At 49.7% G+C, this 27,412-nt stretch overlaps 7 protein-coding genes across 7 annotated transcripts; 1 reads left to right on the plus strand and 6 right to left on the minus strand.

The window, feature by feature from the left end:
• Positions 1 to 2,032: 2,032 nt before the first annotated feature.
• Positions 2,033 to 3,061, minus strand: TrAFT101_006632 (uncharacterized protein; the record flags this gene model as incomplete). The annotated part of the gene is made up of 1 exon (XM_024900712.2): positions 2,033 to 3,061. One exon carries the CDS (start codon positions 3,059 to 3,061, stop codon positions 2,033 to 2,035), a length of 1,029 nt encoding a protein of 342 aa, XP_024758293.2.
• A 122-nt stretch (positions 3,062 to 3,183) lies between these two features.
• On the minus strand, positions 3,184 to 10,299 carry TrAFT101_006633 (uncharacterized protein). Its single transcript, XM_024900646.2, has 3 exons — positions 9,316 to 10,299; positions 3,877 to 9,241; positions 3,184 to 3,792 (listed from the first exon to the last, which is right to left on the minus strand). The coding sequence occupies exons 1-3, from the start codon at positions 9,777 to 9,779 to the stop codon at positions 3,730 to 3,732; spliced, it is 5,892 nt and encodes a 1,963-aa protein (XP_024758294.1). The 5' UTR covers positions 9,780 to 10,299; the 3' UTR covers positions 3,184 to 3,729.
• A 605-nt stretch (positions 10,300 to 10,904) lies between these two features.
• On the minus strand, positions 10,905 to 11,866 carry TrAFT101_006634 (uncharacterized protein; the record flags this gene model as incomplete). The annotated part of the gene is made up of 2 exons (XM_024910033.2): positions 10,905 to 10,957; positions 11,017 to 11,866. The coding sequence occupies 2 exons, from the start codon at positions 11,864 to 11,866 to the stop codon at positions 10,905 to 10,907; spliced, it is 903 nt and encodes a 300-aa protein (XP_024758295.2).
• Positions 11,867 to 11,992: 126 nt separating this feature from the next.
• On the minus strand, positions 11,993 to 15,313 carry TrAFT101_006635 (uncharacterized protein). Its single transcript, XM_024910034.2, has one exon. It carries the CDS (start codon positions 14,303 to 14,305, stop codon positions 12,632 to 12,634), a length of 1,674 nt encoding a protein of 557 aa, XP_024758296.1. The 5' UTR covers positions 14,306 to 15,313; the 3' UTR covers positions 11,993 to 12,631.
• A 4,575-nt stretch (positions 15,314 to 19,888) lies between these two features.
• Positions 19,889 to 21,140, plus strand: TrAFT101_006636 (uncharacterized protein; the record flags this gene model as incomplete). The annotated part of the gene is made up of 2 exons (XM_024900607.1): positions 19,889 to 20,131; positions 20,181 to 21,140. 2 exons carry the CDS (start codon positions 19,889 to 19,891, stop codon positions 21,138 to 21,140), a joined length of 1,203 nt encoding a protein of 400 aa, XP_024758297.1.
• Positions 21,141 to 21,241: 101 nt separating this feature from the next.
• On the minus strand, positions 21,242 to 24,102 carry TrAFT101_006637 (uncharacterized protein). Its single transcript, XM_024900697.2, has 2 exons — positions 23,834 to 24,102; positions 21,242 to 23,743 (listed from the first exon to the last, which is right to left on the minus strand). Exons 1-2 carry the CDS (start codon positions 23,974 to 23,976, stop codon positions 21,589 to 21,591), a joined length of 2,298 nt encoding a protein of 765 aa, XP_024758298.1. The 5' UTR covers positions 23,977 to 24,102; the 3' UTR covers positions 21,242 to 21,588.
• A 492-nt stretch (positions 24,103 to 24,594) lies between these two features.
• Positions 24,595 to 25,673, minus strand: TrAFT101_006638 (uncharacterized protein). Its single transcript, XM_024910035.2, has 2 exons — positions 25,097 to 25,673; positions 24,595 to 25,030 (listed from the first exon to the last, which is right to left on the minus strand). Exons 1-2 carry the CDS (start codon positions 25,335 to 25,337, stop codon positions 24,861 to 24,863), a joined length of 411 nt encoding a protein of 136 aa, XP_024758299.2. The 5' UTR covers positions 25,338 to 25,673; the 3' UTR covers positions 24,595 to 24,860.
• Positions 25,674 to 27,412: the final 1,739 nt, after the last annotated feature.

The raw sequence follows: 27,412 nt of genomic DNA on the forward strand, positions 1-27,412 counted from the left end.
AAAGAGCTTAATAACCGCCTGTGCTAAGCTTAGTAAAGTATAAGAATAATAATTAAGCGTATATACAGAGAGAAAGACGTTAACAATGGTGCTTCATTTTGTTATTGCATATCTTACCCCTAAATCTGAACTTCTGACTTCTGGCGCCCACTTCCCCTAGACGAAAAGCAAGATTTGTGTCAAAGCAGGCTGTCAACTACCAAGAAGAAGCGTCAAATTAAGGTATGCCTGGTAAAAGTCCTTTAAAATATTCAGAGCTTTTTTGGCCAAGAATCGTTGCAGCAGCAATGGCACGAGGATAATCCAGCAGGAGATGATGCCATATTCAACTTGAGCCTGAAATGGCAAACTTCGACCAGTGGCTTCTTCACCATGCCATTTAACGTACTTAATGGGGAAAAGTAACAAGAGCCAGCTAATTATCTCAGATATAAGCCGAGAAGACCGAGAAGACCGAGATACTACCCAGCGTTGTATATCGGATCGTGCGATATCAATTAATGGAGCCGATGCCCTATGCATGAGTTCCTCGTCACAGAACAAGGAAATCACCTGAGTGGTAACTAAGGCTTGATTATTCTATCTTGGGCAGGGATTTAGGAAGTTAATATAGTAAAAATCATGATTTGCTTTCCTAGAGATGTTATATATGGTGAGTGGCAAAAATGGCAAGGATACCTCTTAGTGCGAAGTTGTTTGCTGTGAATTTGATACACCATTTGACACGGTTGGTGAAAAGGGGCTTTCGAAATATCAGTGATTCATTACTTGTTCCAACAAGAAGGCCGTTAGCCATATTAGTTCCGGACATCCTTCTTTTATAAGCTAGTATTGAGATAATGACTTCTGCTTGTTTGCTGTTGGCTGTGGTTTTATTCGCATAACACTCAAATTTCATTTAAATTCGCCGAGTAACGCCTTGTATGAATGAGTTGGAATACAACTTGGTCCGTGGCCATTAGCAGCCGGCTGTTTGCCAAGGGCCAACAATAAGCTCTGCCGGAGGATCATGAGAGCTAAGCCGATGTGATTAACATACTGTGAGAGACACCAAAAAAGAAAAGAAATATACATGATTCTGCAGCTTTAAAGCCCAAGTATAAAAAGAACTGTCGTCCCCCACGAGCGAACCCAGAATCACCAACAAACCCGATCTTTACTCTCAACCAACAGTACTACAAGACTCATAATCGCCATATTCACCTATTTCACATCTAATTTAGGCCAAGATGAGATTCTTTGCTTCCATCTTCGCTGTGGCTGCCATTTTCGCCTCTGTTCATGCCTGCCAGTGCCACTCCTCTACGGGTGTTAATGTTCGCGTCACTGAGGACTGCTGTCGTAACTCTGGAGGCACCCCTGATGGCAACCAATGCCCAGCTCACCAAATTAGAAAGAAGCTCAGTACTTTCTCTTTATGCTGCAAATCCTACGGCTACCATTCAGACTGTAGTTGCCCCAGAGGATGTTAGAGCTCTGAATTCAATCCTGGCACGAGACTCATGGTAGAGCGCCTCCCGCTTATGCATATATCGATGCTCTACTCGCCGAGTATTCTGGCTAATTGTCACTCAACAGAGAAAAAGAATATGAAAGAGAAATCGTAATCTCCCGACTTAGCACTTTGGCCTTTATATATATGGCTTCCTTTATTTTTAAGATGATTGTTGCTCCTAGGGATGCTTTGCCTAGAATCGATGAGAGAGAATAGTATCTGGAACAAAGTGTCAAATGCCGACTCATTTTTATGTCTCTCCAACTATCCGCAATCTATCTATAAGCCTTCGACGCACCTGCGGCTCATGCTACTATACGTGTAAAAGAGAGTAGCTACGGCATCGGTTGGACAGTCTCAATAGAATAGTTTACAACATTTCCATTTTGAAAGGATGCCGTAGGATATGTCATCTATCTACCAAAAAACTAAAATAATAAAGTGCACTGATCTAATAACACGGTGATTTAAAAGCGTAGCGGTATCATGATATTCAAATAGAACGAAATGGGTAGATACGTGACAAAGATCAAATAACTAAGCAAGCCTAAACGTGAGTCCTTGGATGAAGATTTGTTTCTCATCCATAAGTTCCATTGTGCATCTGACCACTTCATATATTCCTGTCTCGTACACTCGAAGTGAATCTTCCTCGTGCTGGTTCTTCACCAGATATGCCCACCCGTCGACTTTCGACTGTTGCTCCGCATCCACCAACGCCCAGTATTTCTCATTCAATGTACAGAGCCGTCCTCGCTGAACACTAGCACGTTTATATGTGATGGAATTTTGCTCCTCGCTAGAGCCTATGATACGAGAGAGAATGCCGGCATCGGCAAGGGTGCCATAGAAGAAATACCAGACTGGATATTCATCTTGCGCTGGTCTGGCGGAGGAGAAGAAATTAGAAGAAATGTTATTCTCTGACTTGTTTTTGTCTAATCGGAACTGCGGGAGGGTAGTGTCAACTCCGAGTGTCGGATACAGGGTTGTTGAAGATGGGTCTTTCGACGCGACAGATGCACGAATCAACGTCGGTTCGTAGAAAGGACGCGCCTTAAAGAGGGCGTCAAGGAATTCTGCTTTCTGGCTGTCAGATAACAGACAGAATTGAGTCGTTTTGCCATCGTCGTCTAGACCAGTAAGAATTCTAGGCTTCTTGGGGAGGCAGCGAATCAATTCTGCTGAGTCTGTTGATAGGGGAGAGTCGTGTTCCAGCTTGACAAGGTATTTGGCTTCCCCATTCTTGGCCACTAGAAGGGTTTTTGACGCACGCGACCGCTTTTCGACCATTTGTGCCCTCCACAGACTATATTCATAGGATTCTTTGTTGTACCCTTCAGCCATCTTCGCCTCTTCGACTAGAAGCCATGCTGCTTGCGATATGGTCAGACGAGTGAAATCGGCTCTCCAATCCCGGATTACTTTGACCGCTTCGTCCAACGAGAAACCGAATAAAGCCTGCCACGTCGACAGATCGGAATCAGAGACGTGCGAGTCGTTGTCAGCAACATTAAAGGCCGCAACATTCGCAGCGAGCTCCTCACAGAGAGCAAGGAAATCCATTGTCGGTAGACCAAGTCGGGCACAGTGCTTTGGTTTGGTGATTTTGAAATAAGCTCTAAATCAATAAACAATACAGGGATGGTCTCGTTATTTATACCTGGAAATATTTTGACTCTTCAAAGTGCGATTTGACTCGGCGTTAGCGAATGGCAAAGCTCCACCTGAACGAAAGTTACCAAGGCCATAGCTTATATTAAGGCTTTTCAGCCACGCGATTCTCTACGATGCGCCGCTTCATGTGAATTTCATCTACCTGGCTATCAGGCCAGACTCTACTAGTGAGTCTTTACCCTTGCTTTCTCTGGGAAGCCACTTGCTTCCCTTTCTCTCATCACCTCACAACCCTCAAACTACTGCTTACAGAAGTCTTGTCCACAAGCACAAGAGCGGGGAGGAGGAGAAAAGGTAAACCATTCTTTCTTACATGAGGTGAACAAAAAGCCTATGCAGTTACCCTCTTTCTACCCAAAGTGGCGAGCTCATCCTATCCCGTCCAGCCCCATGCTTTATGCCCATTTCCGAAATCCTGATTTCTACCAAAAATGGCATACTCTTCCAGAGACTTGATGCCGAACCCTTGAAATCTGCAGTCGAATCATGCCTACAATTACCAACAGCCTCCTTTCCATGATTTTCCCGAGAAAGAGAAGATTAAGAGAGAAATGTAATTAAGCAAAATAGCTCTTCCACAAAACTCCTTCCAAGTCCTCCAGTTGGTCTTGAGTAAAATACTGTCAAAGATAGTTAGCATCTTTCTCTTTGTCTTTCTGTGTCGACGCGCAGAAATATATGGGCCAGCCAGTGCGTTCACTTACCTTTTGATCAACAGTCCAGCTATCCTGCCTCGTCTTTTTGAATTCGCTGAGTATCCCCTTGGCAGCTTTGCCGACGACGCCTGGGTCGCCCGCAGCTCGTCGAGCCACAGTTGCCAATACCTCTGGCATCCACTTCGGCGGTGGTGTGGCGTACGGGAAAGCCTCGATTAAAGCACCCAGACCCAGGACTGCAGCGTGTCTCCTGTTGATCTGCTTATGTATGTCGACGGGCGTTTCAGTTCCAGAGAGTTTAGGGCCACGTTTGGGCATCGGGTTTTGATCTAGTTCGATCTCGAAGCGACGCTTAAGGCGCACAATCAGGGGATCTCGGATGCGGCCCGGAGAACAGCGGATCATTCCAGCAAGCGTCGTCGCTGCGCATGCTCGAACCTCGAGCTGAGAATCACCAAGCATGTCCGACACGTTGTTGAATAAGATATCGCGCTCTCGCCCCTCTGTCAGGAAAATGCGACGGAAGTAAATGACTTGCATATTGACCAGAGCTCGCAATCGCTGATGCCAACTGCTGGCCGTTCTGCCAATTTTAACAAGCCCATCGATGAATTCAGCATCCTCTCCGTCACGGAAGGGAATATTGGGGAGGTGTCGATATACGTGGTATGCGAGTTTCATAAGTTCAGGGTCTTCCTTGACATCCATCATGTGTAGCAGCTGGTCCATAAACGGTGTCGCAAAGAATGGCACCAATTGAGTGCATTCATGTGATGACAGCGTACAATCCAGCCACACTAGTACAGACTTGGATCCGCATGTGTATGCAGATTGCTCCTGTTGTCCCGGAACTCGCTCAAGGCGCCATTTCTCGAGCCGATCAAATACGTCCTTCATCGTAGTCTTCAGTTCATCAGAGAGTTCATACGGTCTTAGCCCAATCGATGAGGCCTGCTTGTTAGCTTCTAACAGAGCATTAACATTCTCGAATGCTTCGTAGTATCTCGTTTTGTAGATTACAGACAAAACCCGACCGATAGCTTCGCGCACAGCTTTGTAGGGGTGGTCTATGTGAGCCAAAAAGTCTTCCAAAATGGGCTTCTCGTAACGGAAATGCCATCCAGCATCAGCTATGACAAATTCAAGCAACTGGACCTTGGAAGACTCCTTGAAAGCAGCGTTTGAAGACATGTCAAGTCGGAATGACTTGAGTTCGTCCACAATTTCATGAGATCGACGTGGGTCTTTGGAGTCGAGGATAAGATGGAGGCAAGTTAACCAATATTGTAGGTTTTCCGGCGTCAGAGCTTCCTCAATGACTTTTAGCATCACTGGCGCAGCGAACGCCCAAACCTTGTTGCGTATTTCCGGCGGATCATCGCTGGATCCACCTAGCAGCGCACCGATGATCTCCGCAGTCGCACGATGCTGGTGTTTATCGTTGCCGTCGCCATAGATTTCCATGGTGAGCTCCTTGATGTCATCCAAAGTGGCAGCCGTTCGACCATAGTGCATCAGGTCAAATACGTGCATTAGCAGGTAGACATTGTTCATACGAAATCTGTCATTAGTAGCATCCCGAGGCTCTTGCTTGAGGTATTCGAAACATTGGGAAAACCATTCCCTGGTCAAGATCCTGCCGACCTGGTCGCGCACTGCTCGTTCAGTGTCATCGTAGCTGTCAAAATGCTTCGGGCGTGCGCGATATGCAGTAAAGGTCTTGCCCCATACCAGCCATCCAGGATGGTCGAAGTCTACCATGTACTCGGCTTCCTCAGGAGGCGCTTGGAAAGCATCCAGAAACTTCTTTGTGAACTCAGCATCGCCCTTGTCCACGGGAACCTGGATCTTGTTTCTGTTCTCCACTTCCTTTTCCGATAGATAATTGCGATAGTCATGATCATAGACGGCTCGCATATCAATAGTCGTAAACAGCGAAGTAAAAGCAGTGAGATAGTAGTTCCTCAGTCCCGGATGTGGGTCGTTGGTTCCAGTCGCGACCAGGTCAACGAATTCTTCTGGAGCGATTGTGTCGAATCGAAGGCACAGGTTGGTTGCAAAAACGGCGCATCGTGTCGCAATTTTCCAATGTGCCCCCTTTGCCAGCTTCGTCAGCTCTAGTCCGAGGTCCGCCTTGGAAGATTCGACCCTTTCGCGCCTATTTAGTATGAATTGGTGGCGACTGCGGATGGCAGAAGATACGTCGTCGTCAGGTTTGATTGTGTTTACTAGTGCGTCGTCAACCAGAATGGCCCTTTCAAATGATTTGCCGAATTCAATCAATGAATAGATGGCAGAGGATCCGAGATTCTGTATAGAGGGTTTGTCAATGCCTGCTGTCTCTATGTAGAGGCGCATCGCTACGGGGGCAAATCTCCAGTCTCTAGTCAATGTTCTCAAAAGCGACGTAAAAAACAGAGAATACATGGCACCCTTAATCCTGTCATGGTCGTTCTCTTCAATAGCCTTCTTGAAACCGTCCAGGAGGACGGGGATAACCAGGGGTTTACCACCGATAAGCACCTTGAGTGACGAGTCCTGCGAGCTCTGGGCAACGCGGCGCACATCTGCGTATGAAGAGAGACAGGATTCTGCCAGGTCCAGTAACAAGCGCTTGTCTAATTCGCTCTTCTGCCGAGCCGATGCATTGTGTTTCATGCGCAGCATTTGGTATGCCTCTGCACGCTTGATGAGCAAAGGTCGAGGATAAACTTTTCTCAAGCCTTTAATCTTGAAGGCAGCGATATCACACTTATATAGCCGCAAGTGTCGTTCCAGCGGATGAGCTGATCGCTCGATGCCGACGTCTGTAATCCACGTCCGGTACGCAGTGTATAATGTAGTGAAGCACTCGACATCATCCGGCTCATTTTGAGTGAAGAACGTGTGTGCCCTTGTTAGCAGCTGACCAAGCTGCTCTCGCAAATCATGGATGCGCTCATACACAGGGTCACTCGGGCTAAGAAGATATCCAGCTTTGTATCTATACTGAGGACGCAACTCTTCATCTTCAGATACCTCCGCAAGGGGCTCGTCGTCCACCATGACATCCTCTGATTCTTCTTCTACATCGACATCCATATCAACATCGGCGTTGCCAGTGTCTTTCTTGGCTGTCTCTCCCGATGCTCGCTTGGGGTCGAACATGGTGGCCATGCCGCTGGTAACCAGTCGAATTTGCTGCATCAGCCGAGAAACCTCATCGGACCACTCCTTGTTCTTGCCTTTTCGGCTCACTGGCGGATCATCACTTAGCAAAAGTTCCAGCTGCTCAGCGGCTGACTTAGTCTGTGAGGCGAAAAGCTCAACGGCAAATTCAATCTCCGGCGGAGACGGTTGGTGCCACTTGATGGTAAGGTCAGCAGGAGCAGTAGTTTTGCCCCAATCGGTGACATCAAGGCCTCTCTTGATAACGTCAGGCTCATACAAGGCATGGTCGATAGGATAAGTGTGCGTAAGGTTGAGCAACAGATGATGGATATAGTTGGAAACGAGAATGGTTGGCAGACCGCGGCATTTTTCTTGCATGTACTGTGCGATTCCAAGCAGCTCATCTTTATAATTGAGGACCTCGCGGCCAACATGCACCACAGCCATGGCAAGCATAGTGACATGCCATACTAGAGCTCGATCTCTAGGTAAATAGTCTGTCCCGCTGGTACGATCAGAAGCTGCGTGGTTGAAGTCGATTTCGTTTCGAATATTGACCACAAGCATGGGAATGAACACCTTAAGTGTCTTCTCCGGGTTGACTTTACAGAGCGCATTCAGAATCCAAGCCATGGCATCCCGCGCTTGGTGGACGACGTGTGAGGAGACAAAGGTGGCAATCTTGTCCAGGGTAATGTCGAAAAGATCCGGAGACATGGATGCAAATAGAGGAGAGAGAGCAGCCGGTAGGGCATTCACAACGCTATCCTCCGGCGTTCCTCCACGGACCTGGTTGGCATCGGGGAGGTTCTCTAGCAAAGTGAAAACTTTACCCAAGAGTGTGATGATGAATTCTCCAAATCCGGCAGTCGAAGATCGTAGGATGTTTGCTTCATCTTCATCACTAAGCTCAGAATTGTAGTCAATCTTTACATTTTGGCCTTCAAGCTCCATGCGGTCCATCTCGCCCTGTACCCACTCCATGGCCAAATTCGTGTCGTGAATATGGCTCTCGCCACTCGTGAGTGGAACGATGGGAATGCTGTATGCCACGGCCTGGATGAAGTGCAGAGTGTACTGCGTTTTATTGAGATCGTTGGCGTCAATTCCTGGAAGGGCCAAGGCCAATAGGGCAGTAATGTGACAACGGTAGCCCTTTAGCTTTGACATGATGTTGGCAATCATTTGCAAGCCGTTCAAACTAGACGTAGTCCGATGAACCTCAACCAAACCTTGAAGACTTGGGTAGAAGCGCTGAAGCGCTCCCGGGAGGACCAGGTCAGGCTCAAGATAGGCCAACCCTTGCAGCGTGTTGTAATAGCACTGCGCAACTCGGGTACTTTTCGAGAACAAGCCCATGAAAGTAACTTCTTTGAGCGAATTCACGAATCGCTTTTTCAAAGCATCGTTGATCTTTCGCTCATACGGGATGTCCAGCTCTGAGCTCTGTTCGCGGTTCCACCGGGACACAAATCCATCGGTCAAATAGAGCACAAGTTGGCCGAGCATACCTGACCAGTTGCCTTGATTGGAGGGGTGGAAGAAGGTATCGATAGAATCCATAAGACCTTCCAAACTCGACATGATGGACTCTTCATGGTCGCAGCAGGCAGGAGACAATGAGCTTACGATCAATCGAGCTATCATATAGGCGATTGGGTATTTCTTCTTATCCTTTTCGAAGTACAGACCCGTTCCAGCCATATAGTCGAGGGGTGTGTAAGGAGAGTTGGCTTGTCCAACGGGAATCTGGGTCAATCTAAGAATTGCTGTGAAGATGAGGTCAGATTGGGCTTTTGTGAAAATGCCATGCTCTCCAAAGGGGACATAGGAGCAGTGGCTGTGATCCCTCGCTATCCGAGAAAACAAGTCGATAAAGGCCACATCAACGACTTTCGATCGATTGACCAGGGACCACAAGTGGAAGAGAGTTGGGAAGAAGTTGGCCGGGTGCGATCCTACTTCAGACTCTGGGGCAGGATGGCTGGGCAAAAGGCTGTTGAGAGCTCCCACCACCACAAAAGCGTTCTGCAGGTCGTTTGTGCTGAAGTAGGGCAGGAATTCTTGCAGCATCGTCAGCCTGTCTTTGGGGTCGAAGTATGTGTGTGCGTGAACGGTCAGCTTCAAGAGCTGCTTTGCAGATCGTCTTCGGTTCGCTTGATGTGCTGCCACCTCAGAGGGGAGGGCCCATGCCTTGACCTCTCCCCAAAGTGGTCTCCAGTCGAGGGTCAGGTCTTCGCCAGGTTTCAGATAGTGGTTCTTTCTAGAGTTGAATGCCAGTCAGTCAGTCAGTTCGTCCATAAGCATGCTGCTGGCCACATCTCAGTTCCAACGTACCTCGTGAGAGTGAGGACCATGCGCAGAAAGCGATCTGCAGCACTGGCATCAATGCCAGGAGCCAGAGCCAGCGAGTAATACAGCTTGGCCAGCTTGGCCCTAAGGTCCCTCGTCATCTCGAATTTGAGATTCAGCCATCCCTGGAGCTCTCTGGTCCAGTGCAGCGCACCGGGCGAAAAGTCCTCGGCCTGGATGGCGATGTAGAGCTGCTTGAGGATGCCCTGGAGAGCAGCATCTCGCTGGGCCTCCTCCTCGACCTCAAACGGCAGCAGCTGGAAGTATGCAAAGGTTCGGGGGCGGTATCGCTTCTTGTCGTCGTCGTCGGATTTGGAAAAGGGCAGGCCGGGCGTTGTGGCACGCGAAATGGGCTCGTAGGCGGCGAAGCTGGTCATGAGGTGTGACGCCGCGCTGGCAGACAGGCCGGCCGCTGGGCCTTCATGGCTGGGGCCGATATTCTCGTCCATGGCCTGCTGGTGCTCTGTCTTTGCGTCTTTGTTGTGCTCCCCTGCTCACGAGGCCAGGCTGAGAAATCCAAACGCGGGCGAGAGGGGTTTCGGCTGGCACGCAAAACCGACCGAAGCTCTTGGGCAACGGCTCAGGTTCAGGAACAACAACGGGCGCTGCGGCTACCCATGGGGAAATCCGCAGCAGGGCGGACGGGCGAAGAGCAGGTAGCGGAACAGTAAAATGCTGGCAAGAAAAGACGAAGCAATATGTGGTATCCGGTACTGATGCAATTCGATGATGCTGATGCTAGTGGGAAAGCTGGGGCGGAAATAAAGGGCCAGGTCGGTTTCCAATGGGAGGTATTACGACACGCAGTCGAGGGCCTAATGCAACCACCAGGCTACTGGTGCTAACATGCAGAAATTACGGGGTGGTGCCACCAGCTCGAATTGAGATCAACGACATCCGCCAGCAGAGCAAACAGCGCTGGCTGCACCTAGAAAAGGCCGTGACAGGCGGCTCCCAGGTAGCAGTGGCTAACGCGGCCGCTAAAGTGAAGCTTCGGTCAGGTCAACAAACAGAGTGCTGCACTGAGTGGCAGCACTGAGTGCCTGCCATTCGCCGACGGACCAGCATGAGCTGCATTCCCCGAAGCTGCAGCATTAGTCAGTCTGTCCGAATATTACTACGATTGGCGATGAGGCCGCAATTGATCACCAGTACCTCGCCCGGCGTACGTCTGGCCATACTCCAGCCTGTACCTCCGCACCTCCGCAGTCACCTCCGTCACGGCACTTGGACACGTCAGTAGCCGGCAGCCTGCCTCCCGCCGGCGAGCCCCACCTCGACGCCTCAAACCGTTTATAGCTCCTTCAATGCCTACTCCATACAGTAAGCCAGTGCGTGTATTCCATACGAGCAGATTCGGGAATTACTTGCAGTTGAGAAAAGAGAAATCTGACAAAGTTGACACGCTTGGCAATTCTCAACTAAGATTTATTTTTGATAAAACCAAAACTACATGTAGTAGAAAATAACAGACCTCAAAACTGCCGGCATTCACACGTCGACATACTACAGCTGCAGCCAAGTCCCAGGGCTACGGCTAAATGCCAACAATTTGAAATCCTCCATTAGCAGATTTAAAAATACATCAGCCACGCCATTAGTCTTGATGAAACTCTCAGGATCAGTCCTAGTACAGCATCAGCTAGCCAAAAAAAAAAAATCTCGTCTCTCAGGGTCTGGAAATACGCGCGGGCACAGCATGCCTGATCATGGTCGTGCCCCGGACTGGGTTGAACCGTCGAGTCGGATTATCGGGTTTAATCCAGCCAGAGCGGCAGTAGTCGTTACAGGTATGCTGCCTGAAGAATGAGCTGATGCCATCTGAACCAAGATCAGTCACGCCGTAGTCTCGACTCCGGGATAGGATGGCTGGATCGGAGAGAACGGCCCCGTGTCGATAAATTCCGCCTTGGAGGTCGCACAGGACGTATTTCCCTCCTGATATGTGGTAGCTGAAATGGCTCAGGGCTTGCATCACCTTCCCCCAGGGTATAGAACTATCGTTCCATCCAGTATTGCTATTGAACTTTTGGTAGTTTTGGATAAAAGGCTCGCACAAATATCGTTGGCCAGCCCGCTCGGCAGGGCTATCGTCTGTAAAATGCCATACTTCGGGAACATTAACTTTAATAACCTTGTTAATCAGGTTCAGCTTATTAAACTTGTCAACAATCTCCAAAGCCTTATTGACAGCTTTGATATCGAGAGTGAAATAGGTATCTGAGAACACAACGTCAGATTTAAACCACTTAATAACACAATCTTCGCCTTGACGAGGACCTGAGATATAGATTCCTTTAGCTACCAAGCGGAAAGCACCTTGAGCAAAAGGCTTTTCTAGAGCAGATTCTGAGACAAGAACTGAATTGGATTTGTTGTATCTGCCGCTGCTGGAGTACCGACTTGATGAGTTATCGGGTGCGTGTCCATGGAGGCAACTTGTGCATTGCGACAGGCCGGGGCCCTTGTGCCACTCGTTAGGCCTATATGATGACCGTGCTTTGTTGCGGTTGCAAGTCGAGCAGACACGGTCCATCTGAAGTGACTACCTTGAGAGCAGAAGTTATGAACAAAGAGGACTTCTCTGTGAGATGTGAGAGAATCTGCAATTTTAGGGCAAATTGGACCTGAAACTGCGTGAGCTACGGCTGGCTAATTTTTGTCGGCTTTTATAGAAAGATCCCTCAAGCTAGATATTCATGGATGCTACCTATATGTTAAGTAGATATAGATCTGTGCATTGATTCATACTGCTCGAAATGTATGCTTGAACAAGCTATTTGACATAAGTGATACCAAATATCTGCTTTTTTCCTTCTTTAGCGTCGACACATGTATCGTCACTACATACCATACCTACCCTAGATCATAGCAACATCAATGCTCACTTAATTAAGTCGCCCATTCTGAATCACTGCTCAAGCCAAATTTGCCCAGAACCGATTGCTGCAGCTAGAAAATGCCAAGCAACACTAGATTCACTGCCCCCAGTAAAGCAACATCGGGGCTCAGGCAAACCCGTGTGATGGTAGCTCGTGATGCATTGTTCGCATATACCAAACATGGTCAAAATAAATGCAGACATCTATGTAGTCAGACAGGTGTTTCTGGATAAATTTGTTTATCCATTATTGCTTATTTACTTGGTCTTTCAATCGTTAAATATGTACAAAGGAACATAAAAATGGTAACTCCGATACCCAAAAGCCTAATTGGATAGATGCAAGTCCATAACCGTGATATAAATGGCAAAGCGCCGCCAAAATGTCCATCAAAATATACCTATGCACATGCATACATGCTACGAGACCCGTTGACTCCTCGAGTGGTGAAATATCTTATGTGTGAACCGCCGTATTCGAACGCGGCAAGTTGGTGTTTCCTCCTCCGAAACCTCGAGGTCTCCAAGTTTCTCCACAGCTTCTCTCTGTGCAAAGCTGGATGCTGCTGACGCTGCTACCGCCTCGCGTCTTCTCCTCATGAATTCGCTCCCTGAAGACACCGCCCGCTGAATCCTACCAGCGGCAGGCTTCTGAGCGGCAGTGGAGGCATCCCGGGACGACACGCCCGCGGTGGCTGACGAAACCTGAGAATCTATCCCCCTTGGAATGTCGATAGAGGGAGATAGACAACGTCCTGAGCTTACGCGCTGAGACACAACTCGCGGAACCTTTGGTGTTGCTGATGCAGGCCAGCCTCTTTGCCGGAGACTGACCCAAGTTGCTGTGGCTAGCATCAGAGTCTTGTTATACTCTGTCACCTCTAGTGTCGTCCGCTCATCTGTGATGCTGGTTGCATCTTCTTCTGAGATGCCGCTCATGTCAGATCCAAAGCCTCGTGTCGGAGGGTAAATGCCGCTTGATGTCGACATGGTATTGTATGTGTCAAAAACCTCCAAGGATGTAGAGTTGAGAATACCCTGGATAGGATGTCTACGAGTCGAGGGGTCTATGATACTAAAAGTCCATCTACTGTCTGGCGCCGTAGGAGTGGTTGGCGACGAGGGAGTTGTGCTTGCAGTATTGGCAGATCCCCAACTTGCTCGGGGTGACATCAAGGATCTCTTGACCCACCGAGCTTTAACGGTTTCTCCTTGCTCGTTGATATGATTGAATTCGTAAGACCCATTGGCCATGCGGCTAGAAACCCAAGTCGATCCGTCCTGGAACACTATTTCAACATGGTCGTCATCCGAAGTCGTGCTCACAACGGCAAGAACATCCTGGTGGTCCAGATCTTTGCTGTTGTTATCTGGATTATCGTGATGGTGGTGATGAAGGTGGGGATGATGATGATGGCTGTGTGGAATGCCATAGTCTTCGCTCCGGACTAAGAGGAGGTCGTTCTGTCCGAGGTGAGGCTTCGCATAGAACATGCGTGGGAACGACTTGGCTAATGCGGGGATAATCAGAGTTCCCGCAATAAGACTCGACGGAACAACGTCAAACGCTGGGATCGCACGTTTCTCTCCCAGCTCCTGAAGCTGCAACAACACACGAGGCCGAATGTGAAAGAATGCCCGCTGCTTGGTACGCAATTGAGGTGCCGGGAACGCTAAAGCATATTTTGCTGATCTTCGTGGTCCACGCTTCCTTTTCTTGAGACGGATGGAAGCATCTGTCTGGTCGCTCACCTCGGAACCAACGAGCGACTCTTCATCCTCGCTGGGAGCATTGGAGTGAACAACAATATCGGAATGAGGCTCGCGAAATCTGACAGTGTGCCCAATATCAGATGTGGTCCGGCGTCGAGTCGCAAGTGAAGAACGAGGGTTGTGAGCAGGCTCGACAGAAACCGGACGAGCGGGGAGACTATCTGCGGCATCGGGAGCAGGCGCTGTGTGATGAGATACCGGTTCGACGTCAGACATTGGTCGCAAAGCAGATAAAAAGGGAAAGCGTCTGGCTGCAGGTTGATCTGTCTGCGGGGTGGAAAATTCGTGGCCATGAAGGCTCGCTCCTGAGTGGACGATCATGCTGGGTATATGTGTAGTGGTGTACAAGTGAGGCGAGGCAGATCGATCTTATAACGCTGCCCTGGAACCAGAAACGAGTGGACGAACCAGGGCAGTTCTAGTGTCCTATAACTTCATACGAATCGAGGAAAGAGAAAAGTTTGTGTGGAGTTGTAGCGGTTATTGCTCGTATATAACAAAATGGAGAAAGGAAAATGGTCTCTATATGGTTGGCTCGTATTCGTGTATTCGTCGTCGGATAGGATGAGATTGAGTTGAGATGTAAGATTGAACGCCACTCAATAAGAGCAAAGAGATAAAACAGAAGAAAAAAAAATCGGGAGATAAGAGAGATTTGATCGCTGTTGTATATCCGCTGGTTATGGAATTGGTAGCGAAGTGGCGTTGAGCGGTGAAGTTATCAACATCGGTTGCCCATAGAGATCTGAATGGCGATGAGAGAGTCAAGCGGCCGGCGCATATAGTGTGAAGCTTGCGAGGTGGTCGACCGTCGATGGCTGAGGCTGTAGAGCAGTGAAATTTCGCCTTGTACTCCAGGCACGGGCGTTATTGGCAGGGAGAGAAAAAGAGGAATATAAAAGAAAACAAAGGAAAAGAAGAAGAGAATGGCTCGCTGTGTCTGCTGTGGTGGTTTGTCTAAGAGAGCAGGATTCGACAGCAGCAGCGAAGCTTGCAGGTTATGTTACCGGTACATCAGTCTGCACACAACCAGGCCTTATTTAGTGGGGCGGCAGGGGTTGTCGGTGTACCCGGTACAGGATTCGTTTGGTAGCGAGAAGGAGAAGGAGAAGCAGAAAAGCCCGCGTCCGAAACAGCGCGGAGTTTGAAGACTGCGCGGCGGTCCGGACTTTTGGACTGTTTCGGGGCCGTTTTTTGCACTGTTATTGTTTTCTTCCTGTCTTTCCTGCCGTTTTGTTTCTTTTTCGTCTTGTGTTACACCAGGGAGCAGCAACCCCCAAAAAGCCACCAGAATGAGGACGTGTGCGAGGGCAAGGCCAAGAGAAGGGGATCTCGAGGGATTATGAACAAGTGAGACCTGAAACCCAGGACGGCTGTGTTCAGCTATAGATATGGAGATGGACGGGGCGGGCTTGGCTCTCTCGCCGTAGTGTCAGCGTGTATTCGTAAACGTGCCCGAGGACCAACTCGTTCTGGTAAGCTGTCTGTAAGCTGCGGCGCCGCAGTGGCAATCAGGTTGGCACCTCGACACAGCGTGTTGCGCCCATAGGGCCACAGGCACTGTATTAGCAGTGGGCTAGTGCCCACGTTAGTATTTTCTCTTTCTGGGCGTGCCTATGGAGCACGGACTGTTGCCACTTGGTCGGCAGACTTGGCTGCTCCATGGAGTTGCCGGATGAGCCGCTTGCACCTTGGCGTATCGCCCAAGTACGGCTCATGTACCCTGGGGCTGATGCGTCACCGAAGGAGTTGCAGATGTGGCCGATTCTGGTTAGTTAGTGCGAATGTTGCCGGCAGGGAGAACTGCAGTCCTTCATGTAGGGAAGTGAGACGGTGTTGAAGAAGGCCACTTTGGCCGATGCTGAAAAAGTATTCCAGGCTTAGAAAGAGTTCCGGTTGACACCTCCCTTTGCCGGCAGGTACATCTCGGCTACATGGCGAGTACCTCAGACCGGCTCCCGCTGCCAAGTCAAGTGATGGCATTGTGCTGCTCTAGGTAGGCTGCTTATCCGCTATATTCATACTGATGATTGGAAATTATGCTCATCGGTCCTGGCTAAGGAAAGGGGAAACCAAGCCAAGCGGGAAAGGAGCTGCAGAAAGTTGGCCGCAGTGCTCAGACGATGGCATCTGCTTACAGTAGTACAGCTCGCAGGCCGAATAGTTGCAGATGCAGGTAACTGGTACTGCAGACCGTCCGCCGCATGGAGCCAGAGACGCCCATCTGCCCAGTGATTAGCCCCAGAGCCCATCCAAGGTGCATGTATAGAGTACTGCATGTATATACGGCCAATGCACCGTCGTCCTACACAGAAGCTGCCAGTCACGCCACGGCTTCGGGCTCGCATTCGTCCGTTGGCCTCGTCCGGCTGATTTCTCCCTTTCCTCGATTTTCCTCATGTCTCCTTCTCCCTCTCCCTCTTCTCTTCCCTATTTTTCCCATCCACCGAGGAAGAAAAAAAATATCAAGAAGAGTGCCGCCAGACTGCCGGCGTATTCGGACTCGCCAGGCGCCACGGCAGGCCCAATAGCGGCCGCCGAGCAAAATAGCGCGTCCGCACAGCGACGAATGGAGAATTCAACAGAGATCAGCCCCTTGTCTCGTTTCCTTTTCCTTCTGACAGGGGGGCAGCCCGCGTTTCCGAGGACCGACATCCCTGTCAGACAGCCTCGTTATCCAATGGCCCGTCACCCACTACGTCGTCCACCTGCCGAAGGATGGGAGAAATGGGGGGAGCACATGCGCAGTGGCAGATCCAAGCCCACGTTACGGAGCACCATGCATAGTAATGGCGCGGGTATTTTAACGATTCTAACGTCCATGCCGTGCTTGGGAGAACAGGAAGAGGAGAAGGAGGAGCCTCTGCATGCATGATGCATAGAAGCACGCGCTGGCGCTGGTCCGACAATGCAGTGAAGCGAAGCGAAAGCGAAGGTGACCTCTCAAGCGGTGGGAATACATTGCACATGCTGTATCACTTACAAGTTATCGTGTCAGACCAGCGGTCTTTTCTTTCCACCGCATGCCTCTCTCCGTGGAGTTTGCTTCCCGTCTCTCCTCTCTATTTTGCACCTATCTTCCGCTCACTCTTCTCTCGTTTCCGAGGTCATGGTAATATTAAGCTCCCGCCCCAGCATCCGCCAGTCCCACCTCCAGGTACTCCGCTTAGTCAAATGAAATACTGCTACTGCTGCTTCTAGCCCATATAGTTCGGTGTACTACAGGCACTATGAGTAGCCGACGATGGAGTCAAGAGTCCAAAGCCGGCCTTTGTCGGGCCACGCCTCACCGACTGTTTGCGGCTGAGTAACATCCGTTATAAGTGGCTGGCCCAACCTTGTCCGCCTTGCATGATACAGAGGTAGGTATATGCTGTCCAGCAACAGCAACAGCCGATAATCAAGGGAATATGCGACGATGGATGTCTGCAGAAGTAGCTACTACCTGGCACCAGCACATCACACTGCATGCATGCATGCATGCATGCATGTATGAGCTCCGTACAGGGCCCGCGTCTAGAGGGAGTATATCGCCAGAGCCATGTGATGCCAAACGAAAACCAGCTTCACAAATCCAGCCCGAATGAAGAGAAAATATTCTACCTATCACAAACCTTAAACGACTAGCACTACCGGTGAAGGGCTCCGCTCCGTGAGAAATTTCTCTCGTGCCGCCCGAGGCCTTAAACTGGGTCAGAAAGGCTGGGATTAACGGGTACAATCGAGAATGAATCCCTCGGCCGGGACCGACTCCGTGGGTCCGATCTTCTGGGTCATCTTTTCTTTCTCTGGCAAAGTCGCCTCACTCCACCACGCATGAAAAGAGCCCCATGAGGCTTAGCCTCGGCCTTGGTAGTCTTCCGATCTTCCAGACTGCTAGCTGAGTGGGAACAATGAAGAAGGGAAAAAAAAAAAAATTCAACAGTTGCATCGCGATCATTACCAAGCAGCAAGACTATTTTTTTTTTTCTTTCTTCTGGAATCATTTTCTCCACAAGACTACAAAGCATGGGGGCAGCAGAGCGCTTACCAAGCTATACCAAGCTAGAAGAACTATCAGCAAGGACTCGACTCCCATTCTTCTCAAAGGAATAGGATCCTAGTGTGAACGAGAGCGATGGCCCGTACGACGAAGCCAATGATATCACAGCGCCCTCTCGAATCAGCCCTAGAGAAGCCTGACAGGTGACTATCAGTGCTCTCGCGCTCACTGAAGTTGTAGGATCTATGCCGGGAGCCGTTCTCAGCGTGCCACGGCTCTTAGCTCCAACGCCACGCTTCTCTAACCTGCGCCGTGGCTGACAGACTCGCGCGCTCGATGGGAAGCCTATTGATAGCACTGATTGACCTAGCAAGCCCGAATGAGAGCCCGCGCCTCGTTGATCCGATGGGGCGGACATGTAAACTACGCGCGGGCACTGTGCTCTCCAGGGCAAAGAAAGCACCATGACGAGGCCTGATTGTATAAGATGACGACTGCCAAAGGTTTAACCTTTTTCGAGCTTACTGGCATGTTTTTTTAGATCAATGTTTACTTGATCAAGCGGCACACGTAATATGGTTAATTGGTCGGCATGCTTTTGCTTTTCTGTTGCCGCTATGCACGCTTCCATGTCTCCCAACGTCACGGTCCCGGCTCTCTGGGCACTAGCAGTAGCATCCAATAACAGGGTCGTAAGGATGTGAAGAGCAGATATATTGCTAGCCAGCATCCGTACATGCAAGATGCCGAGGATTTAATACCGGTCCTGGAAATCTCGCGATGAGCTGAAGAGGGGCGTTTATTGCTGCCCCATAGGGCTATTGAATCCCGTATGGAGTATATGCGGATTAGTTAGCAACAAGGTGCCGGGGGCTTATATGATGAGAAACAATTAACTATCTTGTATCAAGCGGGTATTGCTTCGCTTGCTAGGCGAAGTGTATCAGTAAAAAGACATGTCAGCTACTCTCCGCGTGACTTGGCTAAGAGCCATCTCTTCCGCTGAAGGATTTGGTGAGTTTCATTAGGTGTCTTGATAGTCACCAATTGAAGCTCGAGATACAGAGTCAGCTTGCATATCATGATGCCTTACGAGCTGTAGCTAAATCCATCAAAACAAGCTGTGTGACTCAAAAGGGCTCTATTATCTCAGCATTGTTTTTTATTGGTCTCCTAGATGCTTTATAGGCTGCGGCTGATACTGTAGATTTCACAACATCGCCACATATCGGGCAAAGTCGCACTAGCAAGAAGTGCTACAATCCTCACGATGCTTGTCGTATCTGTAAAGCTTCGGGAAAGGGGCAGTATCCAATTATCGTTGCGCGATGGCGCCTGATGAAGTTTAAAAAAACAAACAAACAAAACTAGTTTCGCATTCCTGCAGAGTTTACGAATAAGCCAACTGGCGGTCGATCTTGGTGGTGTTCTGTATGAAGCAGACAACAGAAGTCTCGGATAGATTTTGTCTTGCTTTGCTATGGCGAATGCGAATACGAATGAGCCTGAGACATGCTTAGTGGTGCACGAGGAATGGAGGGGGGCACACCCTTTTCTGAGAAACCTTAATACGGAGAGGAATCGATGAACTGATAACCCCGTGATGGCTGCTTAATCTATTCTGCTGCTATAGTGGTATTTTGAAAGAAGCAGGTTACTTACGGGTGGTACGATGGACTCCATATTGCGAAAGCTGGAGTTGAAGCAGCAGCTCTCCACTGCCTAATTCGGAAAATCTACGGACCCCTCTTCCATTCCCTTATCGATAAGATTTTACAACTCGATAACGCATGATGAACTTGAAGCTATTCCAACCACAGCCTCAGCAATTAAAGTTCCGTCATCGGCTCACTCCTCAAGAGTATTCGCACCGATGCAATCAATGGCCGTAGAAAAACTATAGACGTTCTCTGACCCTCCAAATGTCGCGCTCGACATTCATCGCGGCCCGCAACTCGCGGCATCGCACCGCAGCGCTGGCCTTGTATCGTGCGCTCCTACGAACTGCGAGCAAGGTTCCCGTATCAGCGGAAGATGTGGTGCAAAAGGCATCAAAAGACGTCAAGAAGAACCCGGTCGTTCGGATCGTGAGGAAGCGTTTTGCAAAGAACACGCCGTATACGAGTTTTAGGCTTATATATGCGGCTATGGCGGCGGGTTATAAGGTACTTGATTTCACGAACATATGTAATTTTATGCTAACACAATATATAGTTCCTCAATATTCTTACAAAGGCGCAAACTCCCAATTCTCCAGAGCATAACCAAGTTATGAATCATCTTCAATCCGTGCGTCAAACCGCCAACGCATCCCGCGCCGTCCCTCAGCCTCCGCGAAAGCCCGATCCCCTACTCCCGCCTGAGCCCCTTCTCATCAACGTCGCAAAAGCCGACGAACCCCCGAAATACACATCCAACATTCTCCCTCGGTCAAGGGACTCGCTCAAAGGGCCCCGAAAAGTCCCCTCCGTTAGCGCCACCGCAGACGGCCAGCCGTTTGTACGACTCAAGAAACCCCAGCCCTATGCCATGTCCAAGATGATAGGCCGAAAGACCAACATTTTCAACGACCGGATCATGAATATACTGGATGTAGACGAGTGGACTGCCTCCCAGGCGGCTCTGGAAGATGAGTGGGACCGCATGATGGACAAGTTGTTGGCAAAAGAGAACCCTGAGAAGACGGAAGGGCAAGCATCCTCAAGGCGGCCATACGGAGACGACTACTTCCCCATGGGGGAAACATTTGGGTGGAGTGTGCAGCTATCACGGCTATGGTGGGAATGGAAAGTCGAGAAGACATGGGAGGATTGGACTGCCAGGGGAGAAGCTCTCCACGAGCTTGTCGAACAAGAGAGATCCTTGGCTGAGAAGGAACAACGAGGAAGAAACGAAAACGACCTGTTGAAGAGGAACAACCGCCGAACTGCAGCACGATCACGGCGAGACGCCCATGAATTCGACGACCCACCACCCAATGTCGTCGTGAGCGATGCTACAGGACTTCCACTCTTGGAAGCTCTCCGGAGCAATCTGCCCGAAAGCACAGAGTCAGCACCAGACGATGCACCGCACGATCCATTCTTGTCACCGGCCTGGGCTAGGCTCGTTAAAGCCGAAAGGGGGAGAATGCTGACGTGGGCAAGAAGGCATGTTGTCAGGCCAGAGAGGTGATTGACGGCGGCGGCGGCTGTTTTACAGGATGGGGGGGATCAATTTCTTGTACAACTGATGAGATATGATTTTATAATATCTATATACTATATACCACTTGAGGGCTATTCATGGGCGTTTTGGATGGGCGAAAATAGAGCAATACTGTAGATTTCTCCCCCTTATTTCTGTACATATAAGTTATATATTCATAAATGGGTATTTTGGGTGCTATATAACGAGCGCTGTTGCCTCATGCAAACGGAATTGAACTGCCGCTATGCAAATCCTTTCTTTCAAACATGAATAGGAAAAAAAAAAAATCAACGCTTTTCGGTGCCTAGTATATATCTATATATATACGCTCAGAAATTGTTTGATCGCTTTGCAAAAAGATGGATTTCCAAAAATTTATAAACGAAATTCAATGATATCCCTTTTATTTCCCTTTCCTCCTCTTTCTGTATCATCACTGCATTCTTCGGTTGAGCTGCTTCAGTTCCTTTTTCGCCACCTCGGCCCAGCTCTTCATCGGCTGCAGCGAGGGGATCTTTCTCTGCGGCTTCGTAGTCGCATTCGGATCGCCCCCGCCGCCGTCGTCGTCGTCATCATCGTCATATTCAGCAAAAGATCTTTGCGTCATGGGTGATGAGATGACCGAGGGAGATAGCGATAAGCCTGGGCTCGGAGGCGGTGGAGGCGTAGAGGGCCTTGTTCGATCTCGATCCCTTCTGGTGGGGAGGGCGCCCCAGTCGAGATCTGGTCCATCGCCGGCTGTCGATACCCTACTCACGATTGGGCTGTTGTGAGCCGGTGTTGGCACAGTCTCTATGCTCTTCCTAGAGAAGATGGACGAGGCCATGCTGCTATCCGTCATGCTTTGTTCCTGGTGGAGGTTGGGGGTGCCGGATCTGCTGCTGGGAGTTACGGGAAGAGGCAGTTTGGATCCCGAACCGCGAGATCGTAGCGTGTATCCTGATAAACTCGTGGTGCTTGATGTTCGGTTTGCTAAGCCAGGAGATACCTGCTGAGCAGCCTTGACCGTCGAACTGTTGCTAAACCGCGATAGTGACTCTGATGACCGGGATGGGGGTGTGGGTATTTGGAAGTTGACCGATGAGTTTCGGGGTGACGATGGCTGATGCAAAGGCCTGATTGGTGGTCGCTGTGGGATAGCCGATGGCGACGAGCGAGCTTTGGTCTGGCCACGGCCTACACCGTTCGGAGTTGGCGAACGAGAAGTGCGCTGCTGCCTTACCCCAAGGCCGCTCTGGCGATGCTGATGCTGATGCTGTTGGTGATGCTCACGGTCGTGGTGTTTTCTGCGCCCTCCCTGAGCTTGCTCCAGCATGCGACACTTTTCCTCGGCACTTTTTAGCAAAGCCTGAAGCTTGGTAACATCATGCTCGTGCGCTTTCCGTGCATTCTCTAGCCGCTTCTCATAGGTCTCGTCTCTGCCGTGCAATTCTGCAATCTTCTTTTTCAAGTCGTCATTCTCCGCCTTGAGACTCAGCAGAGCGACAAACTTCTTATCCCACCTGCCTTCAACCCATGGTAACGGACGTTTACAACAGTCGCCGTGGTATATCTGCTGAATGCCTCCTATCATGGATAGCTTTTCGTCGACCTTATCGGCCGGTAGTCGGGCACGGGGCGAGGGTGCTATCATTTTTGCAATGAGGCTCACAAGCGGCCGAGGTTTTACTGTTTCCTGGCCTTCATATGTGAACATGAACTGAGGCGTCACCAAGGCGTGAGAAGTGAGTGTATCGAGGAGGCGCTTGAGCTTCGCTTCTCGGATTGCGAGCTTCTCGCCGCGGGAGAGGTCGACGTCGTAGTTGAGGGCATCGTCAAACTCGGAGAGCCTCACATTGTATAACACCGTTGCAATGTTGAGATAGACCAATCCCAGGGAGTATATGTCGGAGAGCTGCATGCTGGCGCCATCCTCACTGTAGAGCTCCGGCGCTCGCCACTTTTCTGTACCGGGGTTACCATCAATGGTGGTCTGATCCTGTCCACTGACGTCCTTGGATATGCCAAAGTCAGCCAGATACACGCGATTGGCCTTTAGCAGGATATTAGATGGCTTGATGTCCAGATGCCGAACGCTGTTGAGGTGGCAATACGCCATTGCGCGAGCCACGCAGCCAACAACGCCGCGGAGGAACTCAAACGGGCACTTTGCTGGCGAGTCCATGATTTGGTCTTCAGTGGAAGGCTCAATTGCGCTCAAATCGTTGAGCCCCAGCGCGTCGAGCCTTGCCATGATGTCCTCCCGATCGCCCTTCCCCGTCCGTATCGCATCCAGATTGTCAAGCAAAGTGTCGAGATCGCAGACGGCGGCGGGCCAGATGAGAAGACACAGCTCGTGGGGCCGCGGCATGTACGCCGCGACAAGCTTCACCACATGGCGATGGTCCAGCTTGCTCATGGTCAGCCCTTCCTGGCGCAGGTCCTCGATCGTCAGGCCGCGCCGCCGCACGATGCGCTTGCGGGCGAGGCAGACGGAGCCATGGACGACCTTGTCGACATGGCCAAAGGCGCCGCCGCCCAGGTAGTCGAGGGGTGTTAGTCGAGAGTCGAACCGCTTCGCATCGGCGCCGTTGAATGTCGGCTTGTGTCTGCGTGTTGCAATGCCTTGTTAGCTTTAATTGTGTAATCCCCTGCTGTCTCCTGCTGTCAGGCAGCTGGGTTTCCTTCTCGTGACTCACACGCTTGGCCACTGCTCGTCAGTGTCCCATGCGGCGATGGCCTCTCGCTCCAGCAGCTCTTGTTCGTCCCATGATTGAGCTTGGCCGTGGGAGACCAAACGTCTGTGGCTGACGGTGATCCAGCCGATGCCCCGATCGCCCATGCTGGGACGGGCGCATATGATGTCCTGGCAATAATGGCGAGGTGATGAGGCGCTCTCACGTTTTGCTCACCGTCTTGTTGTTGGCTTGTCGTTCAGAAGCTGAGAAAATGGGTTTAATAGTGGTTAGTTTGATGCGACGGCTGAGCCACGGCTGCGCCACCATCACCGGCAGCCAGATTATGGGGATCTTGTGTGGGGAGACTTGCAGGGATTAGAGCCGCACAAGAGGAGCTGTGTTCCCTGATTGATTAGTAACACAGCGGATTCCCAAGGGCCAACCCGGGATTCTGGTTTATATTGGTAGACATGTAGGTTAGGTTGACTTATTCTACCTGTTGCGTTGATGCTACCCTTGATATCCACATCGCAGGTAATATCAACGTACCCATAGTGCACAATAATTGATTTAACAAGTGGGCTGGAGAGAGAAAAGCTTTGCATGCAACCTGGTGGAAGATAAGAATAGCTCGATATATGTGCGCCAAACATGTTGCGCAATCAGGTATTGCAATAAAAAGCTGTACATACTCGTAGAGTAATGGAAGATTGTATTCATCTTCTCGTATACGTCTAGTAAATTGAAACCGCGTCCAGATTTAGCATTTGGCAACAGCAAAACTAGCAGTATAAGTATAAGATTATTCAGAGACTCTTAAACTCTTTTTAGTGATTAAAAATGCGATCTAAATACGTCTGGTATCAATCCGCGAGCCCCTCGACGACCCCTTCACCATTTACACAGGGTGGTCGCATTGCAACAGATTGATGCATGATGCCTTCACCAACAAACAGATATCCTTTCCAACTCCCCGAAAAAAATAAAATTATAACGCCCAGCAATGTGTGATTATGTTTGAAAACTCCTTTCCCTAACCTTCAAATAGTCACCAGCCCAGGACATTGAACCAGCTCTTGCGAGGGTCCTCCACAGCGCCTTGATATACTTTTTGGCGGACGGCTTCGCTCTGCGGATTCTTGTACTGGGCGAAAAAGCGGTCTTGGGTTGCAGAATGAGTCTTGAGTTGCCAGCGGATGTTCATCGCAACGGCAGAGACTGAGGCCAAGTGGTGTTAGTGGGCTGCATGGCAGTGTCGGGGCTCAAGTCTAGCTGATGACTTACCAATGCCGACGGTCATGACGACTGGCAAAACCCTGGCAACGACTGGGTTGGTGGGGGGCATCTTAACTGGTTGGGTGACCATTTTGGCGCTTGTGTTGGGTATGTTGATTGTATAGTGTATAATAGCTTGGAGATTTAAGCCGAGATGTGGAATTGAAACACTCAAGACTGGGCAACCTGTTGCTTTTGTGTGATGCTGTCGATGTGCACTGAACCGCATCTGAGATTCCGTCTGAAGCATTTATAAACCACATCTTGCCTGCTTTTCCCGAGCGTGGTGTCTTGTTTCCGTCAAGTTGTCTGTTGATAGTTCGAGGGTGGTGCGGTGATAGGCCATGGTGGGGTGATTTTGCCGGCGCAGTCTGCTCACTCTCACCACCCACGGCGGCCACCTCCTAAGCTGTCAAATTTGGTCTGGCAGAGCCCAAGGCCCCCTGCTATGACTGCTATGCCCGTAAAGGACAAGGAGCTGACCCTGTTAGGCCGTTTTCGCTCGCCGCTCGCCGCTCCATTGGTCCGTCCCGTGACGAAGCCTTGGAACGCGTGCAGGGATTGGGGCAGATCGGAATCTTGTGCGCTGAGTCTGCCCAGCCTGTCGAACGATTCCAGCCCGGAATATAGCGAACTGGTCCGTAAGCATGGCCAGGCAATAGTGTTTGTTGGTATGTCATCATTTCGTCGACCTACAACTGTTTTCCAACCTTTGTTGGGTGTTGACGCTGGCTATCTGCGCAAGCGGGGACAGAAAAAGAGAGACCGCAAAACGAATACGTGCGTACAAAGTTACAATATGAGCACGTTTTCTAACTAAATGAGTCTTGAAGCCGTGTGTGTATAACCTTGGCTTGTGTGCTCAAAATTCTCTCATTCTCTGTTCTTCTGTCCCCCCACTTGCTAAGGCTTTTAATAAGCGTAAGAAGAAATTTTATATCCAGTTGGCTCAAGTAGCTCATTGGACTCATCTCGGGAGACTAGTGAGCCGCATTGCTGGATCGATGGATGAGACGATGAGTCGCTGCCGGTTGGTCAGTTGGTTCATCATTAATCCTAGTTTCCCACCCTTGCCACCCTGCAGGCCCATTGTTGCGACCATACGAGACGGGTTGTAACAAGTAGCAATCGGGACCAATCCAGGGGCATCGTTGGCACCTCTTAGTGTAGCTTCCCATGTGCGGCTGTGTCAGTCAACACGTGAATGCTGTGATACAGCTGTTTCGTGCGATGGGCGTTGTAGTTCGAATGCGTATACACGCAAGCTGTAGTTTATCCTTTCCAAGATCCAGACAGCAAGTCTTTAGGATTATCTTGATGCTCCAGGCATGTTCCAGCAAACTCAACATACGAGCTGCATTTAAGGGGTCTGGAGTAAAAATTGGCAGACTATAGTTGACTCCCAGGCCAACATCCCTCAGCTGAAGTGTCTGGGCTATAACATACGCTAATAAGAAGTTGAATTTTTGGCATATTTTAGAAAATATCTTACAGCTGAAATATTTGCAATAGCTGCAAGTGCTAGAGTGATAAATTTGGAGGCCATGATAAATAAAGTAGGTAGTTATTGTAAAAGATAACATGGTGAGGATAAGTAAAGCTATATCTTGAATTGGTTTTAGCCAAGAAGATTGAAGAAAGAATAAGCCAACAGCAAAAAACCTTAAGGTTCATATAGTTATATACTAGCTACGTGAACTCATACCTACCAGATTATAGATAGGTAAGGACTTACTATATATACTACCATTTAAGTAATAGCTATACGTTGTTGCTTGTTAACTTCTCACTTACTAATAATGAAGATTAAAGAAAGTTCGCAGCCTTTAAAGTTCCCACTCGATGTCTACTGGTGAAGGCCATTTTGCCGGGTGAAGCTTATGGCACGAGCTGTAGGTATCCGACAGCGCTGAATTTGCTGTTGCTCACACGGCGTTTTAGAAAAGTAGAGCCCTAAGCTTATCCAAACTGCTACTAAAATGCGGGCCGAGAAGCCCAGGGTGTTAGGGGGCTCCATATGTTGAGAATTGCGGGGCGATGGTGGGAAACAATTCCTTGACTCAGTCAAACTTAAAGGGATGATGGAGAGACAGTAATGGACGCAAATGTGCAAAGAGGTACATGTAGATAAGAGAACACATCATACCTAGCTACTATATGTAGCCATATATCAATAATATTAACCACGGCCTGGTCCATGTTAACATCACAATTGGCAGAATACTCACTTCAAACTATAAATCATGAGAGTTTTGCTTCGTCGAGGCAAGGTAAGGGCGAAATATTAAATGTGAGTACACGCACTTATGATTCGGGCGCGATGAG

Source organism: Trichoderma asperellum, chromosome 4 (assembly GCF_020647865.1).
Source record: "Trichoderma asperellum chromosome 4, complete sequence".
Lineage (NCBI taxonomy): Eukaryota > Fungi > Ascomycota > Sordariomycetes > Hypocreales > Hypocreaceae > Trichoderma > Trichoderma asperellum.

Excerpts from the sequence above, each read along its gene's own strand:
- TrAFT101_006633 (XM_024900646.2), bottom strand. The coding sequence starts at position 9,779 with ATGGACGAGAATATCGGCCCCAGCCATGAAGGCCCAGCGGCCGGCCTG. Across the intron at positions 9,242-9,315 it reads ATGGTCCTCACTCTCACGAG|AAAGAACCACTATCTGAAAC; the intron begins GTACGTTGGAAC and ends ATTCAACTCTAG. Across the intron at positions 3,793-3,876 it reads GCTGGACTGTTGATCAAAAG|TATTTTACTCAAGACCAACT; the intron begins GTAAGTGAACGC and ends TATCTTTGACAG.
- TrAFT101_006635 (XM_024910034.2), bottom strand. The coding sequence starts at position 14,305 with ATGATCGTCCACTCAGGAGCGAGCCTTCATGGCCACGAATTTTCCACC.
- TrAFT101_006637 (XM_024900697.2), bottom strand. The coding sequence starts at position 23,976 with ATGGGCGATCGGGGCATCGGCTGGATCACCGTCAGCCACAGACGTTTG. Across the intron at positions 23,744-23,833 it reads GACGAGCAGTGGCCAAGCGT|ACACAAGCCGACATTCAACG; the intron begins GTGAGTCACGAG and ends TGCAACACGCAG.
- TrAFT101_006638 (XM_024910035.2), bottom strand. The coding sequence starts at position 25,337 with ATGCTTCAGACGGAATCTCAGATGCGGTTCAGTGCACATCGACAGCAT. Across the intron at positions 25,031-25,096 it reads CGTCATGACCGTCGGCATTG|TCTCTGCCGTTGCGATGAAC; the intron begins GTAAGTCATCAG and ends ACTTGGCCTCAG.